At 39.8% G+C, this 16,388-nt stretch overlaps 1 protein-coding gene across 8 annotated transcripts in view; it reads left to right on the top strand.

Moving 5' to 3' along the window:
• Positions 1–16,388, top strand: part of ASCC1 (activating signal cointegrator 1 complex subunit 1) — a 115,911-nt gene that overhangs the window by 34,743 nt on the left and 64,780 nt on the right. For all 8 annotated transcript variants that reach the window (XM_040485323.1, XM_040485321.1, XM_040485325.1 and 5 more), the window contains exon 6: positions 14,498–14,634. In XM_040485323.1, the coding sequence (XP_040341257.1) occupies positions 14,498–14,634 (137 nt within the window). The remainder of the gene's footprint in view (positions 1–14,497; positions 14,635–16,388) is intronic.

The following is a 16,388-nucleotide window of genomic DNA, read 5'->3' as shown; positions in this document are numbered from 1 at the left end:
TGAATTTACTTGATTAAGAGCAACTTTTTTTCTCTTTAGAGAGTCTTAAAATTTTGTTCAGGAAGACAGTTATTTGTGGATCAGCATAATCATTCCAAAGCTTGTTATTATTATTATTATTATTATTATTATTATTTAAAAATTTTTTTAAATGTTTTATTCATTTTTGAATGAGAAAGAGAGCACAAGTAGGGGAGGGGCAGAGAGAGAGGGAGACACAGAATCTGAAGCAGGCCCGGGCTCTGAGCTGTCAGCACAGAGCCTGACGCAGGGCTCAAACCCACAAACTGTGAGATCATGACCTGAGCGAAGTCAGACGCTTAACCAACTGAGCCGCCCAGGTACTCCCAAAGCTTGGTTTTAAGCCCCTTAAGGACAGAATAAAGTATTCTTTACTCTAGGGCTAATTTAGCCTCACTACGTACTTAGGTGTATCCTTTCTGGTATCTCTGTTTAATGCTCTGTGTATTCAAGAATCGTCTGTCCCCTCTGGCTGGTGAGAACTTGAGTGTTTACCTGCTCTTTGAGCTTTAGGTATTGTTTGGCTTACAGCTTCTGTTCTTGTCTTGTGGATTTCACCCTCTGCAGATTTCACCTTGTGCAGATTTTTGTTCAGCCAGAGTCTCAAAGAGACTTTATGCAGATCTCTTGAGCTCCCCCCTTCCCATCTTTTTTAAACTTAGCTTCCTCCTCTTTCACACTTGGCCCTTCAAATTTTATTTGCCTTGGCATTCATTCCCTGAATTCCACTTTTTGTCACTTCAACTCATTGGGATCACTGGACTCTGGGTTTCCCACTCTGTGCCACTGTCTGGAAATTGTCTCCACTCAAAAAGCCAGGATGGGGTTCATTTTGCTTTTTTCTCCTAACGTAGGTGTCACCGTTCAGGACCATCTGTTAATCTAATGTCTAGAAACATTTGTTTTATATATTTTATCTCGTTTTTATAGTTATTGATGGCAGAAGGACAAGTGCTATGGGAGTTAATTTTCCGTGGGCTAAAGGAGATATTCTCATATATTTTGAAATTGAGATATTCATGTAACATAAAATTCCCATTTTTAAAGTGCACAGTTCAGTGATATATTCACTACATTGTGCTACCATCGCCACTGTCTTAATTCCATAATATTTCCATTGCCCCCCAAAAGAAATCCCTATCCATTAAGCTGTTACTCCCCATTGCCTCCTCCTCCCAAACTCTGACAACCACTCATTTACTTTCACCATGGATTTGTCTATTTTGAATATTTCATGTAAATGAAATCATATGGTACGTAGCTTTCTGTGTCTGGCATCTTTCACTTATAAAGTTTCCAAGGTTTATCCATGGTTTATCATGTAGCACTACTTCATTTTTTCTGTGGCTGAAAAATAGTCCATTGTATGGGTATATACCACATTTTGTTCCTGTATTCATCACTTGAACGTTTGGGTTGTTTCCACTTTTGGGCTGTTAGGAACAATGCTTCTAATAGTTTGTAATATTATAAATAGGGCTGGGTTTACCACTATTTTTATTCACTTATTCAACATTGAGTGACATATAAAATAACAAGTAATTGTTGAGCTCTTGCAGTGTGCTCGATAGTGTTCCTGTGTTTATTTTGTTTAATCTGCAGTCTATCCCTGTGTGATAGGTATTAGTATCCCATTTAACTGATGAAGAAATGGAAATTTAGGGAGGGTAACTTGCCCAAGATATTGCAGTTAGTGGGTGCTACCATCCTAATGTAGAGTGAATGATACAGGGTTGTGTGCGACCTAGTAACTACTCTAATTCATACAGTGCAATATAACAAATTCAGGAGGTTAGTTCCGGGAGTCACTGCAGGAAATTATGTGAGTGGTGTTGAAACTGAAATTGGCTGGCTCAGTTGGTGGAACGTGTTACTCTTGATCTCAGGGTCGGGAGTTCGAGTCCCACATTAGGCATAGAGATTACTTATAAAATATAAAAAATATATTGAAAAAATAAAGAAATTGAAGATATTTGATGACTGCTTGTCTGTTAACCAGTTTCACCAGTCTTTCAGTGAGTGTTTTTTTTTTTATTTTTATTTTTTTAAGATTTTATTTTTAAGTAATCTCTGCATCCAACGTGGGGCTTGAACTGGCAACACTGAGATTTAAGAGTGTCACACGCCATTGACTAAGCCAGCCAGGTGCCCTGAGCAAGTATTTCAATGAGACCAGCCTTTACTAAAATTGGATAGTAATATACATAGTATTTGAGGATTTAGAAAAAAGAAGAGCAAAGCCTTCCTAGTTGTGCTTGGGTTTTTCAACTTCAAATCATCTCTTATTCCCTAATTGTTTTGGTTTTGTAAGTGAATTTTTTTAATGTTTATTTATTTATTATTTTTTCGGGAGAGAGAGAGAGAGAGTGCAAGCAGGACAGGGACAGAGAGAAGGGGACAGAGGATCCCAAGCGAGCTTTATGCTGACAACAGTGAGCCCGATGTGGGACTCAAACTCGTGAACTACAAGATTATGACCTGAGCTGAAGTCAGATGCTCAACCAACTGAGCCACTCAGGTGCCCCTCTTATTCCCTAATTGTTTAAAAAAGAAGAACTTTTGTTCATTAGGGATGTCCCTCTTTCATCCTGAATCAGGATGGAAGGATCTTTTTAAAGTAATTTATTAACATTATTATCAAATATTAATATTATTTTTAAAAGGTGAATTTATCCTCCTGTGTAGCCTATGTCAAATATATCAAGTCCTTTTGGGATCTCTGGGGTGGGGGGGTGAAAGGTACTATGAACTATGAGTTTATTAGTTTATATTTGTACCCTATTTAGTGTATTAGTTTCTGTTGCTGCATAGTAAATTACGTCAATCTTGGCAGCTTAAAACATACCTATCTGTCATCTCACAGTCCTGTAGTAGTTCTGTAGATCAGACGACCTGGTGGGTTCAGTGGGTTTCCTGCTTAGGGTCTTACATGGCTGAGATCAAAGTGTTGGCCAAACTGGTCTTTTTTTTTTTTTTTTTAATGTTTATTTATTTATTTTGAAAGAGAGAGAGTGAGCAGGGGAGGGGCAGAGAGTGAGGGAGAGACAGAGAATCCCAAGCAGGACTCAGCACAGAGCCCAATATGGGGCTCAAACTCACGAACTGTGAGATCATGATCTGAGCTAAAATCAAGAGTCAGGCACCTAACCGACTGAGCCACCCAGGCACCCCATAAGTTTATTTATTTTAAGAGAACGAGAGATCACAAGTGGGGGAAGGGCAGAGAGAGAGGGAGAAAGAGAATCCCAAGCAGGCTCTGCACTGTCAGCACAGAGCCTGATGTGTGGCTCAATCTCATGAACCATGAGATCATGACCTGAGCCGAAATCAGTAGTTGGATGCTTAACCACCTGAGCCACCCAGATGACCCCCCCCAAACTGGTCTTTTATTTGGAGGCCCTGGGTAAGAATCTGTTTCCAAATGTGTTCAGGTTATTGGCAGAATTCACTTCTCTGTGGCTGTAGGCCTGAGGGCCCCATTTCCTGGACTAGCTTCTATTAAATTCCTCTTGTGTTTCAAATCTCTGACTTTTGTCATCAGAGAACCCTCTGCCTTTTTTAAGGAGCTCATGTGTATAGGTCAGGTGCATTGGGATAATCTCCCTATCTTAAGGTCAGCTGTGCCATGTAACATAGTATAATTACAGCAATGATGTCTCATCACATCCACAAGTTCCACCCCCCAGTCAGAGGAGGAGAGGGGGTTATATGAGGCTGAGAGTCATTGAAGGCCATTCTTAGAATTCTGCCTACCACAGATACTAATTTTCATTTTAAAAAAATGTTTACTTATTTATTTTTGAGAGAGAGCCTGCGAGCAGGGGAGGGGCAGAGAGAGAGGGAGAGAGAATCCCAAGCAAGCTCCACACTGTCAGCCCAGAGCCCAACATGGCTTGAGCTCACAAACTGTGAGATCATGACCTGAGCTGAAACCAAGAGTCAGATGCTTAACCAATTGAGCCACCCAGGCTCCCCAGTTTTCATTTTTAAACATTGTTGTGAAGGTCACATTTTAGATACAGCAGATGACCTTTCTACTCCCAGGTCTCATCCTATCCTTCCCTCACCCTTTCTTGAACTCTTCTCCCTTTCAAATACTTGGCCTCTTTTCTCTTTATTTGGTAGCGTGCTCGTCCTTGACCTTACCCTTGACTCTCCAAGGAAACTGAATTTACCTTTTAGAAGAGCGTTTTCTGAAATCACCTTCTTTTGTGCTGATCAATTTATAAGAAATGTTATTTCACTACAGACATTATCATGATCATCCCTGTGCTTCAATTCTCTGAGCCTGAGTATTTAATGTAGGATTTAGCTGCTCACAGACATCAACAAGGTATTTTTCATTTGTGTGATCTGCAGATAAACTGTGCCTTATTTTTTTACTCTTTCCTCTCTTGCATTAAGATTCAAAGATGTCTCACTGTGAGTTCAAGAAGTATATTAAAACCTTGTATATCTCTCAGTCATTCTATAGCTGGTAATGCTGCTATAATTCCATTTTATCTCACAGCAGGGTCTGGTAGAAAGCACATCAGTAATGAAAAACAGTAATTCAAAACTGTGTTTGGTGGAACATTCTGAGGGCTTATAGCAACAGGGGATTTCTCAGGCTGCCTGGAGAACCTGAATAGGTTATAGCTCCAGAAACTACATAATTCTGCTCACATTGTAGTGTGAAGGCTGACACTGGGCAGAAATGACTAATGGTTCTGGGTCTCCCCTCCCCCAATTGGGATTATTTTTCTGTTTAGTGTTATTTCTCTGAAGAAAATTTATATGTAAAAGCTTTGGTATATAATTTAGGATTCTTCATATATAAGGAGAGTTGTGGGATTTGTAATTATCTTATGAACTAATTTAGGATGGAGATGGAATAATTGTCCTTGGTAGTAAGAAAACTTGTAAATTCCTGAGTCCTCCCGTGGGGTAGGAAAGTAAGAAATGTTTACAAGATTCATATATTACACCATTTGGATGGCAACAATTGTTATGAACAAGTAAATGTTTTTTGTTTACGAATTCATTCACTATTTATTAAATGTCTGCGATTTGCCAGGCTATGTATTATGTACTAACAATGGACTCTACTCCTACAGATGCCATACTCTGGCAGCAAAAATAGCATTCTTATGGAAATAATTTATAGCACTGTGAGATAGGTGCCATTAGAAGGGACTGCAGTGGGTACCCACGGAAGAGGTTCTCCAGTGGATGGAAAAGGTTTAATGAGGGAGGCAGAGTCTTGAAGGAAGAGCAAAAGTTTATGCCAGGTTGGCAAATGGGGGATGAGCATTCTGGGCAGAGGAAATGGCACTTGCAAGGTATGGCAGCATTCTAGTCTGCTGTTTTCTGGGGAGAGTGAGGAGTTTTTTAAGATTGGAATCTAGAAAGTGGGTAGGGTAGGGAAGAGTGGAAAGGTAGGTAAATGGTATACAGGTGGTAAAAGATCTTGTGGGGGTTAAGGATTTGAGGTATATCTTATAGTCAGGAACTAGTAAAGAATTTAAGTAGGGATCATGTGATTAACTTAGCATTGTAGAAAAATAATTCTGAAGGCAGTGTGGAGAATGGATTGAGAGTTAAGGAGTGAGGTACCAAAGGCAGCTAGCAGTCAGAATCTACTGATGTAGTCTGTTGGAAAAAAAAGAGACTAGATTGCTGGTGTATTCAGGAGGGGATGTATTCAAGAAATGTTTCAGAAGTCTTCTCTAAAGTGGGGATAACAATAGCACCTATCTTACTGTTGATATGAAGAGTAAATAAGTCAATAAATTAAGGTGTTTAAGCTGTATGCAGAGCATGGCACCTAGCTAGTACTGTATAAATGTTAGCTCTTTTTGTAATAATACCACGGATGACAGTATGGGAGATGAAGGAAAGCATGGCATCAGGAAGAAGCAAAGGGTCTGCCTTGAAGAGGTGGTGTACTGTTAATCCATTACTAATGTGTGAGTGATCGGTGTCTTTCTTTGGGAATAAATATAGGTTGGTAGATGGATTGTTAATTAGTGCTTACACCTTACTTATGGAGGAATAGTTAAGCTTTAAGAAAAGTAGGTTTGACTCTTCATTGTGCTCGTCAAAGACAAAAGGGATCCATTCTTTAGTGAAGGGGAGATGCTCTTTGCTCCTTTTTAATGGGGAAGAGTATTTAGTGCATTCTTTTTTTTCTGGTCAGTGTAAAATCTGATGTTTCAATATTTGTCCTTTGTTTTGCTTTTTTTTAAAAAAATTATTTTTAATGTTTATTTATTTTTGAGACAGAGAGAGACAGAGCATGAACGGGGGAGGGTCAGAGAGAGAGGGAGACACAGAATCTGAAGCAGGGTCCAGGCTCTGAGCTGTCAGCACAGAGCCTGACACAGGGCTCGAACTCACAGACCGTGAGATCATGACCTGAGCCGAAGTCAGATGCTTAACTGACTGAGCCACCCAGGTGCCCCTGTTTTGCTTTTTAAGTTTATTTGAGAGAGAGAGAGAGAGAGAGAGAGAGAGAGAGAACACAAGAGGGGCAGAGAGGGAGAGAGAGAGAATCCCAAGCAGGCTCCGTACTGTCAGTGTGAGAAGCCCCATGTGGGGCTCGAACTCATGAACCCACAAGATCATGACCTGCGCTGAAATCAAGATCCGATGCTTAACTGACTGAGCCACCCAGGCACCCCTGTCCTTTGTTTTTAAGAATTTCCACTTTTCCTGTAATTACATCTGGACAGAATTTATAAGCCACAAGAATTCAAACTCTTTTCTGAAACTTATTCAACTGAAGATACTTTAGTATCTGAAGATATTAATACTGAAGATATTAATAACATATAGAGACTCTCAAAGTCAGCGTTTGTGAACATTCTTACATAGAAATGACTTAGCAGAGCCTAATTTAGCTCTTGATGGTGCTCTGTAAAAGAGAGCAAAGATGGCATTTGTTTAGAGTGGTACATGGTCATATAAGAAGCAGGAAGAAGGGGGAGCCTGTATTTATTCCATACTGCTATGTACCAGATTTCTTTTAATCCTCAGAACAACTTTGAGAGGAAAATGTTGTCTTTTTTGTAGATAATGAAGTTGGGTTTCAGAATGATTGAGTCATACTGCTGATAGGTGGCAGAATTAGAATTTGAACGTAGGCCTGTGTGGTTGCAAAGACTAATTAATGTTCTTTTCACCAGTCTGCCTTGTTTGAATAACTTTCCGATGTGAATGAGATTTATGTCACCTGCCCAGAAGTGATTTTATGGGATTTGGCCATTAAAAAAAGAAAGAAAATATAATGAGCACAGGGAAGGCTTCCATGTTTATTTCCTCTTTTTCTTTGCATGGAATATCAAGAAGTGAATCGGTGGATCCCTCACAAATCCTATTCTGTACTTAATTATAGGTTTTGTGGGAGCACGTAAAAAATTCTTAATACCTTTGACGTAGAGGTAAATGAGGCATCTCCTTTATGTTACAGAGGAGGAAACCGAGGTCAGAAGTTAAATGGCTTGCCTAATTACAGCTGGTTTGTAACAGAGTTGGAATTAGGACACTAGACTCTGTATTCTGGGTTAAAGGCCTTAGCTAAAGCACAAACCTTTGTTATGCCTGGAGCTCCTAGAAGATGATATATGTGAATTTAATTGAGGATTTGTTTGTTTGTTTATGTCTCTGGCTCTCAGCATGTACTGTCAAGGCAAGTGCTTCTGGGTGGTACAGGCTTGGGTTAGATTCATAGGTGTTCTTTTCTTAACTCACATGTAACGGCCCAGAGGCTTCCCTTCTGCTTGCTGACGGCTCTGCCAGATGCACCTGATTATATCCCATCTGCGTGGAGAGGATGATTGAGTTCTACCTAGGGCTTTAAGGAAGCAGAGAGAGTGAATGTTCCATGGTGATCTAATCCATACTTCTCTGTACTGGCCTTTTCCCCAAGCTTGACATTTTTAGATTTCACTATTCTTTATTACTTGTTCATGCTGATAGCATTGCCAGCATTTCTGCCCCAGTGGAGCCCAGGTGCTGGATTAAAAATGCAATCAATGAAGGGCCTGTGATGGTGTGGTGATTGCTAATGGTAGATCTTGGAGTTGCAGTTTGAATGAGAGGGTTAAGGTCTTGCACCTGGGACTGCTCAGTAAGACTGTGACTTTGAACTCTGAACTGTGGGTTAGGACTGCACATATGCTTTCTGTGGAGGTAGTTTGTGCATCATTTTCTCCTTGGATGAGACCTTATCTAACAAATAAAGAAACTGAGGCTTATGGTATGGCTTAGCCATAAGAAACACTTTTTTTTCCCCCTTCAATCTAGGCACACCTGCCCTAGGGAATTCTGTTACTTCACCCTTTGCTTATTCTTGTTGGGTGGAAAGTCACCACCATTAGAATTTTCAGGCGCCAGCTTGGTTGTCCAACCTAATGGAATAAAATAGTTCTAGCTCTGAGTAATGGTGAACTTGGAGCAGGGCCCAGTGTAATTAAAACCCCTGGAGTACAGAATTTGATGTTGGTCTTTGTTCATTTCAGTGAAGATGCTTGTGGCTGGGAATATGATATATTCTGAGCAAAGAAAAATAATGGCTCTAGAGGATTATGTCACTGCCTTGAAGATTGGTTCCACATTAATTTAATTTTTTAAAGTTTATTTATTTATCTTGAGAGAGAGGGAACATGTGCATTGGGGGAGGGGCAGAGAGAGAGGAAGAGAGAGAATCCCAAGCTCAATCCCACAAACTGTGAGATCATGACCTGAGTCAAAAATCAAGACTGAACTGACTGCTTCACTAACTGAGCCACCCAGGGGCCTCTCATTCCACATTAAATTTAGATAATTCAGTAAGAGAAAAGGTTTTCTCAATAGATGGCATTGCTACAATTCAGGGAGTTTCTTCATTTATTGAAAGACTGTCCAATAGGATTACATATACATTATATAACCTCCCATACGGTTAAAGACTGAAGGCTTATGACTCAGAGTTCTCCAAAAGAGTTCATATTATGTGGCCTTTAGGTATTCCATCTGTTCTTTTTCCTGCTCTTTTGTGTTCTCCATGGTTCCCCCCCCCCGCCCCCCCGGTATTCAGTGTTGTCTTGGCAAGGAAACTTAGGTTGACTGAAATGATAGGCTCTCAGAGAGTAAGGTAAGGAAAGAAAAGTTCTAGAGCTTCCTTCTGCTAGGTAGTAAGATAAAAAATTTGTGTTATTTTGTTTATTTAAACAATTTTTTTTAATATTTGTTTATTTTTGAAGGAGACAGTGAGAGAGAGACAGAGCATGAGTGGGGGAGGAGCAGAGAGAGGGGGAGACACAGAATCCAAAGTGGGCTCCTGGCTCTGAGCTGTCAGCACAGAGCCCGAGGTGGGGCTTGAACTGACGAGCTGGTGAGGTCATGACCTGAGCTGAAGTCGGACGCTTAACCAACTGAGCCACCCAGGTTCCCCAGTTTGTGCTGTTTTAAACTGTCAAGTTGGTAGTAATTTGTTACAGCAGCCATAGGATATTAATAATTTTAAACTCACAGAAAGGTTGGAAGACTAAGGACACTACCCTTTACTCATTTTCACCCGTAGTTAATATTTTACTCTATTTTAGTTTTATCATTCTCTCTCTTTTTTTTTTCTTTCTTTTTGAACTACTTTAGAGTGCATTGCAGATGTCATGGCCCTTTAACCCAGCAATCTGTGAGCAGTTCAGTTTCCCCATGTCCTTACCAACACTTGCTATTGTCTGTTTTTTTTTTTTTAATGTTTATTTATTTCTGAGAGAGAGAGAGACAGAGCGTGAGCAGGGGAGGGGCAGAGAGAGAGGGAGACACAGAATCTGAAGCAGACTCCAGACACTGGGTTATCAGCACAGAGCCCGATGTGGGGCTGGAACTCATGAACTATGAGATCATGACCTGAGCCGAGGTTGGATGCTTAACTGACTGAGCCACCCAGGAGCCCCCTCATTTTGGTTTTGATGTGCATTTCCATGATGACTAATGATACTGAACATCTTTTCACACGTTTTTTAGTCAGTCATTAGTATATCTTCTTTGGTGAAATGTCTATTCAGATTCTTTGCTCATTTTTAAGTGGGATTATTTATCTTTTTATTATGGAATTTTAAGAATTTTTAATATATTTATATTTATCAAATATATGATTTGTAAATATTTTTCTCCAAGATATTTTTCTCTGTTTCTTGTCTTTTCATTTTTTTCTTATTTTTTATTTATTTTGAGAGAGAACACAAGAAGGAAAGGGCAGAGAGAAAGGGCTCTGCACTGTCAGCGCAGAGCCTGATGTGGGCCTCGAACCCATGAACTGCGAGATCATGACCTAAGCCAAAACCAGGAATCAGACACTTAATTGACTGAGCCACCCAGGTGCCCCTTGTCTTTTAATATTCTTTTTTTTTTTGTTTTTTTTTTTTAATGTTTATTCATTTTTTTGAGAGAGAGAGAGAGAAAGAGAGAGACAGTGCAAGCAGGGGAGGAGCAGAGAGAGAGGGAGACACAGAATCTGAAGCAGGGTCCAGGCTCTGAGCTGTGAGCACGGACCCCAATGTGGGGCTCGAACCCACAAACTGTGAGATCATGACCTGAGCCGAAGTCGGACACTCAACTGACTGAGCCAGCCAGGCTCCCCTCTTTTAATTTTCTTAATGGAGTCTTTTGAAGTATGAGTTTTTGATTCTGATCAAGTTCAAGTCATCCTTTTTTTCTTTCATGGATCATGCTTTTATGGTGTCATATCAAGAAAAGGCAAATATTAATATCAATTTTCAGAGAATTATGGGATTTGCGCTATTAGTTTAATGATGAGATCCATTTATTGTGTGAGCTTTGTTGAAATGTGTAAGGATTTGCCTTTGAGTGATGATCATATTGTCCCAGCCTCTTCTGGGTAGCTGTTACTAGTGAGGCAATATAATATTCATAAAAAGTGCAGGCCTGACTGCTTGGGTTTGAATTTTGGCTTCATCCCTTACTAGCAGTGTTGCTTTGGGAAAGTGACTTTATTTCTTTGTCTCAGTTTCCTCATCTGTAAAATGGGGATAATACATCTTTCCTCATAGGGTGTTTGTCTATGTAAGGTACATAGGAAATGCCTGGAAGAGAGTAAGGGCTAAAAAAATATTAGCTCTTATTGCTAAGGGAGCAATTCTCAACTGTAGTTTGGGATGGAGTTGTGCATATTGGAATCTTTTGAGGGGCTTTTTAACACTTCGCATGCCTTTCTAAAATGACAGGTTCTGCCAAAGGTTAGAGCAGCTGGGGTAATAAATACTGCACTTTGCCTTCCTTGACACATTCAAAGCTGATTGTTCCTTAAAATCACTTTCATTAAATGAGGCAATTTGGGTTGATGTGTAGAATCACAAAACTCTTCATCAGATATAAAAATAGCTCAAGCTCCATTAACACTTACAAAATGAATAATCCATTAACTCCTGTTGCCAAGGCAAAAATTAGGCAGTCTTTGGCAAACCAAGAACAGAATGTAAGCTGTGTTTGAGAAATACATTTCTCTGCCTTTGGGATGGTTTATTTGTCCAAGGATTAGAATATGGGCCCAGAACTTGCAATTCAAAAATAGAATTATAGCTTTGCTCTTGTTGGAGGGGAAGATTCTCAACTCTTTTCCTTGTCTTCATTTGCAGAATGAATGTAATAAAACTTGAGACCTACTTACCTTCAAAAGGGATTCATGATCTGGTATAGGACTAGTATCAGGATATATAAAGAATTCCATAACTCAACAATAAGAAGACAGAAAATGGGCAAAGAATTTGCATAGACATTTCTCCAGAAGAGATGTCCAACAAAGATATGAAAAGACGATCAACGTCATAGGTGAACAAGGAAATGCAAATCAAAATTACAGTGAGATACCACCTCATACCCACCAGGATGGCTGTAATAAAGATTTTTTTGAGAGAGAGAGAGAACACGTGCACACGCGCACACAAGCATGGGAAGGGCAGAGGGAGAGAGAGAATCTGAAGCAGGCTCCATGCCCAGCACAGAGCCCAATGTGGGGCTTGATCTCACAATTGTGAGCTCATGACCTGAGTGGAAATCAAGAGTCAGATGCTTAACTAACTGAACCACCCCAGGCACCCCTAAAAAGAAAGTAGTAAGTGTTGGCAAAGGTGGAGAGAAATAGGTACCGTTGTACAGTAATGCTAAGAATGTAAAATGACTCAGCTGTTGTAGAAATCAGTTTGGTGGTTCCTCAAAAAATTAAGCATAGAATTACCACATGACCCACCAATTCCACTCTTAGGTATGTACCCAAAAGAATTGAAAACATGGTGGCACAGAAACTTGTACATGAATGTTATAGCAGCATTATTTATAATATCTGTAAGATGGAAGCAACCCAAACGGCCATCAAGGGATGAATGAATAAACCAGTTATTTTATATATACAATGGAATATTATTCAGCCATAAAAAGGAATGAACTACCAATACGTGGTACAACTTGGATGAGCTTTGAGTACTTGCTAAGTGAAAGAAGCCAGACATGAAAGTCATATATATTATATGATTCCTTTTATATGCTACATCCAGAACAGGCAAATCAAAAGAGACAGAAAGCAAATTAGAGGTTATCAGGGGATGAATGATGGAGAACGGGAAGTGATTCTTTAATGATTATAGAATGTTTTTATGGGGTGAAAAAAGTTTTGAAAGTAAAGAGAGCTGATGGTTGCATAACATTGTGAATACAGTACATATCACTGACTTTTACACTTTAAGTTCATTTGTTTTGGAAGAGAGAGCATGAGCAGGGGAGGGGCAGAGACAGAGAGGAAGAGAGAGAATCCCAAGCAGGTTCTGTGCTGTCAGCCTGAAGCCTGATGTGGGGCTCAAACTCAGGAACTGTTGAGATTGTGACCTGAGCTGAAATCAAGAGTTGGACGGTGAACCGACTGAGCCACCCAGGTGCTCCTCACGTCATTTTTTTTTAAAGGAAGATATAGGAGCATATTTACTATTTTTGCTACCCAGAGACAAATGTTTTATTTAAAGTGCAGAGAATGATGAATGACACAAAAGGATAGCTATATTTGATGTGGCAACTCCAGTGTCTAGATATTTCTCCAGATTCATTTTTCACTCATCTCTTTGCTTGGGAGAATTTATTCTTAACACATAGTATTTTACCTGGAAATACTACAGTGTCTGCTAAGATAGAAGCAACATGTTTTATAAAGAGTATATTGTTCTTTGGGGAATCCCATAAAAGGCCTGGTTGCTCTGGGCCTAACAAAGCTGATAAAGGAGCAAAAGATATTCTGAGAGCCTACATTTAGATGGCATTCTGTTTTTCCTGGGCATGCCATTATATCAGGCTGTCAGTTCCTTCTTTACAAAGCAATTTTTTTTGAGGGGAATTTCACATAACACAAAATTAGCCATTTTAAAGTGAATGATTGAATGGCATTTAGTGCGTTTACAGAGTTGTGCATCTACCAGCTCCATATTATTCGGAAACATTTTCATCACCCCAAGAGGAAATTCTGTATCCATTAAATACATCCTTGCCAGCATTTGTTATTTTCTACTTTTTTGATTATAGCCAGCCTACTGGGTATGAAATGGTATCTTATGGTTTTGATTTGCATTCCCCTAATGACTCATGAAGTTACCATCTTTATGTGCTTGTTAGCCATTTGTATTTCTTCTTTGGAAAAATGACTACTTAAGTTCATTTTCTATTTTAAAAATTGGGTTTTTTTTTTAGTTGTGTTCTTTATATATTATAGATATACACCCTCATCAGATACATGGTTTGCAAATATTTCTGTCATTCTGTAGGTTGTCTTTTTACTTCCTTGGTAGTGTCTTTTGATACACAAAAGTTTTTAATTTAGGTGAAGTCTCATTTGTCTATTTCTTTCTTTTGTTGCCCATACCATTGATGTCATATCTAACAATCCATTGCCAAGTCCAAGGTCATTAAGATTTTCCCCTAAGAAAACTCTTTCTTCTAAGGGTTTTATAATTTTAGCTTTTATATTTAGATCATTGATCCGTTTTGATGTAATTTTTGTATATGGTAGAGGTTTGGGTCCAACTTCATTTGTTTGCATGTGATTATTGAGTTGTCCCAGCACCATTTGTTGATGAGGCTCTTCTTTCTCCATTAAATTGACTTGGCACCTGGTTGAAAATCTGTTGGTCATAGATGCATGGGCTTATCTCTGGACTCTAAATTGTATTCCTGCAATTTACTTTTTTTTTTTTAATGTTTATTTATTTTTGAGAGCGAGAGATACAGAGCACAAGCTGGGGAGGGGCAGAGAGAGCCAGCGACACAGAATCCAAAGCAGGCTTCAGGCTCCCAGCTGTCAGCACAGAGCCTGATGCGGTGCTTGAACCCACGAGCTGCAAGATCATGACCTGAGCCGAAGTCGGACGCTTAACCTACTGAGCTGCCCAGGCATCCCTCCTGCCATTTACTTTTATGTGGGCTGAGTTTCTTATTTTTCTCCCTTTGATAACAGGATCATGGGGTTGATAGCAGCATTTTCCAGAATCCCAGAAAGCTTCACCTAACTATTGGAATGTTGGTACTTTTGAGTGAGCAAGAGATCCAGCAGACGTGTGAGATGCTACAGCAGTGTAAAGAGGAATTCATTGAGTGAGTAATCTACAGGAATGGGGAAGGGTGGTCACCTCGTACTGGCTTCTTTTTGGTGTCACAGACTTGTTTTTGCACTAGGGAGCTGAGTCACATGGCAGCAAGATTTGTCGACTCACCCAGTTGTTAACACTTACCATCGGAACGTTGTCTGAAAAGCTTAAAATGGATTTAAAGCATGTATTTACAAAATTTTATGGAAAGACTCTACCTTAAATTTTACTTGGTCAGTAGGCAAATTTTGTTCTTAATAGGACATCCCATTATTTTCTCCAAAAGGGAATTCTCTTCATTATCTGTTGAACAGGATAGACTACTGTATTCATTTTTTGTGTGTGCTGCGGAACACATTACTACAAGCTTGGTGCTTAGAACCATGCAAATTTATTATCTTCAAGTTTTTTGGGGTAGATGTCTGACATGGCTTTCACTGGGTTAAAATCAAAGTGTCCGCGAGGCTGTGTTCCTTTCTGGGGGCTCAGGGGAGGAGTTCATTTGCTTGCGCTTCACGCCCATCTCCTAGAGGTCACTCCCATCCTTTGGCTAGTGACCAAATCCTCTGTCTTCATCATCTTCATCATCTTCATCACTAGCTGCACTGCATCTCTCCGACCCTTCTGTTACTGCTTCTCTATCTCTGGCCGTAGTAGGGACAGGTTCACTGCTTTTAAGGACGCGTGAATTTGAGCACACCCAGATAATTCAGGATAATCATCCCGTCTAAAACTCCTTAACCTTGATCGCATCTGCAAAAGTCTGTCTGCCATGTAAGGTAGCGTATTTACAAATTCCAGAGAATAAGACATGAGCATCTCTGGAGGGCCATTATTCTGTTACCACAGTAACTCAAACATTACATAAATAACATGATTCCCTACTGAGGTGTTTATTGTATTTCAGAAATGCATTTTAATTTTCTTTTTTAAATACAGGTAGTATTGTTTGAGTCGGTAAGGATACCAAAAACTGTCCAAGCAGTCTGTTTTGGCTCGGGGAAAGCATTGCTCTTCTGGGGGTAGAGTTCTTTTTACTATAAAATGTTAATTTACATGTACATCTGACCTAACAGCTTTATTTTAAAGAATCATCTCTTCCCTACCCTTTACTCCTTTTACTTAAGACTGACGAAGAGTAAGAGAAATTTGAAAACTAAATAACTTGAAGAGCTTTTTTGGTCACTTATAATATTCAGGTCCCATACTATTTTTTTTTTAATTAAAAAAAATTTTTTTTAACGTTTATTTATTTTTGAGACAGAGAGAGAGAGAGCACAAACGGGGGAGGGTCAGAGAGAGAGGGAGACACAGAATCTGAAACAGGCTCCAGGCTCTGAGCTGTCAGCACAGAGCCCCATGCGGGGCTCAAACTCACAGACCGCAAGATCATGACCTGAGCCGAAGTCAGACGCTTAACCGACTGAGCCACCCAGGCACCCCAATTCTTTTTAACTTTTATTTACTTTTGAGAGAGAGAGAGAAAGACACAGAGTGCAAGCGAGTGAGGGGCAGAGAGAGAGGGAGACACAGAATCCGAAGCAGGCTCCAGGCTCCATGCTGTCAACACAGAGCCTGACCATGGGGCTCAAACTCCTGAACTATGAGATCATGACCTGAGCCGAAGTCAGATGCCTAACTGAGCCACCCAGTCGCCCCTAGGTTCCATACTATTTTTTTAATATTTTCTTATTTATTTTTGAGAGACAGAGATTGATAGAGAGGGAGAGAGCAAGTAAGAAGCAGAGAGAGGGGGAGAGA

Source organism: Herpailurus yagouaroundi, unplaced genomic scaffold (assembly GCF_014898765.1).
Source record: "Herpailurus yagouaroundi ecotype Mexico unplaced genomic scaffold, PumYag 163, whole genome shotgun sequence".
Classification (NCBI taxonomy): domain Eukaryota; kingdom Metazoa; phylum Chordata; class Mammalia; order Carnivora; family Felidae; genus Herpailurus; species Herpailurus yagouaroundi.
The sequence above is the reverse complement of the archived record's forward strand: the minus strand, read 5'-3'. Positions and strand labels throughout refer to the sequence as shown.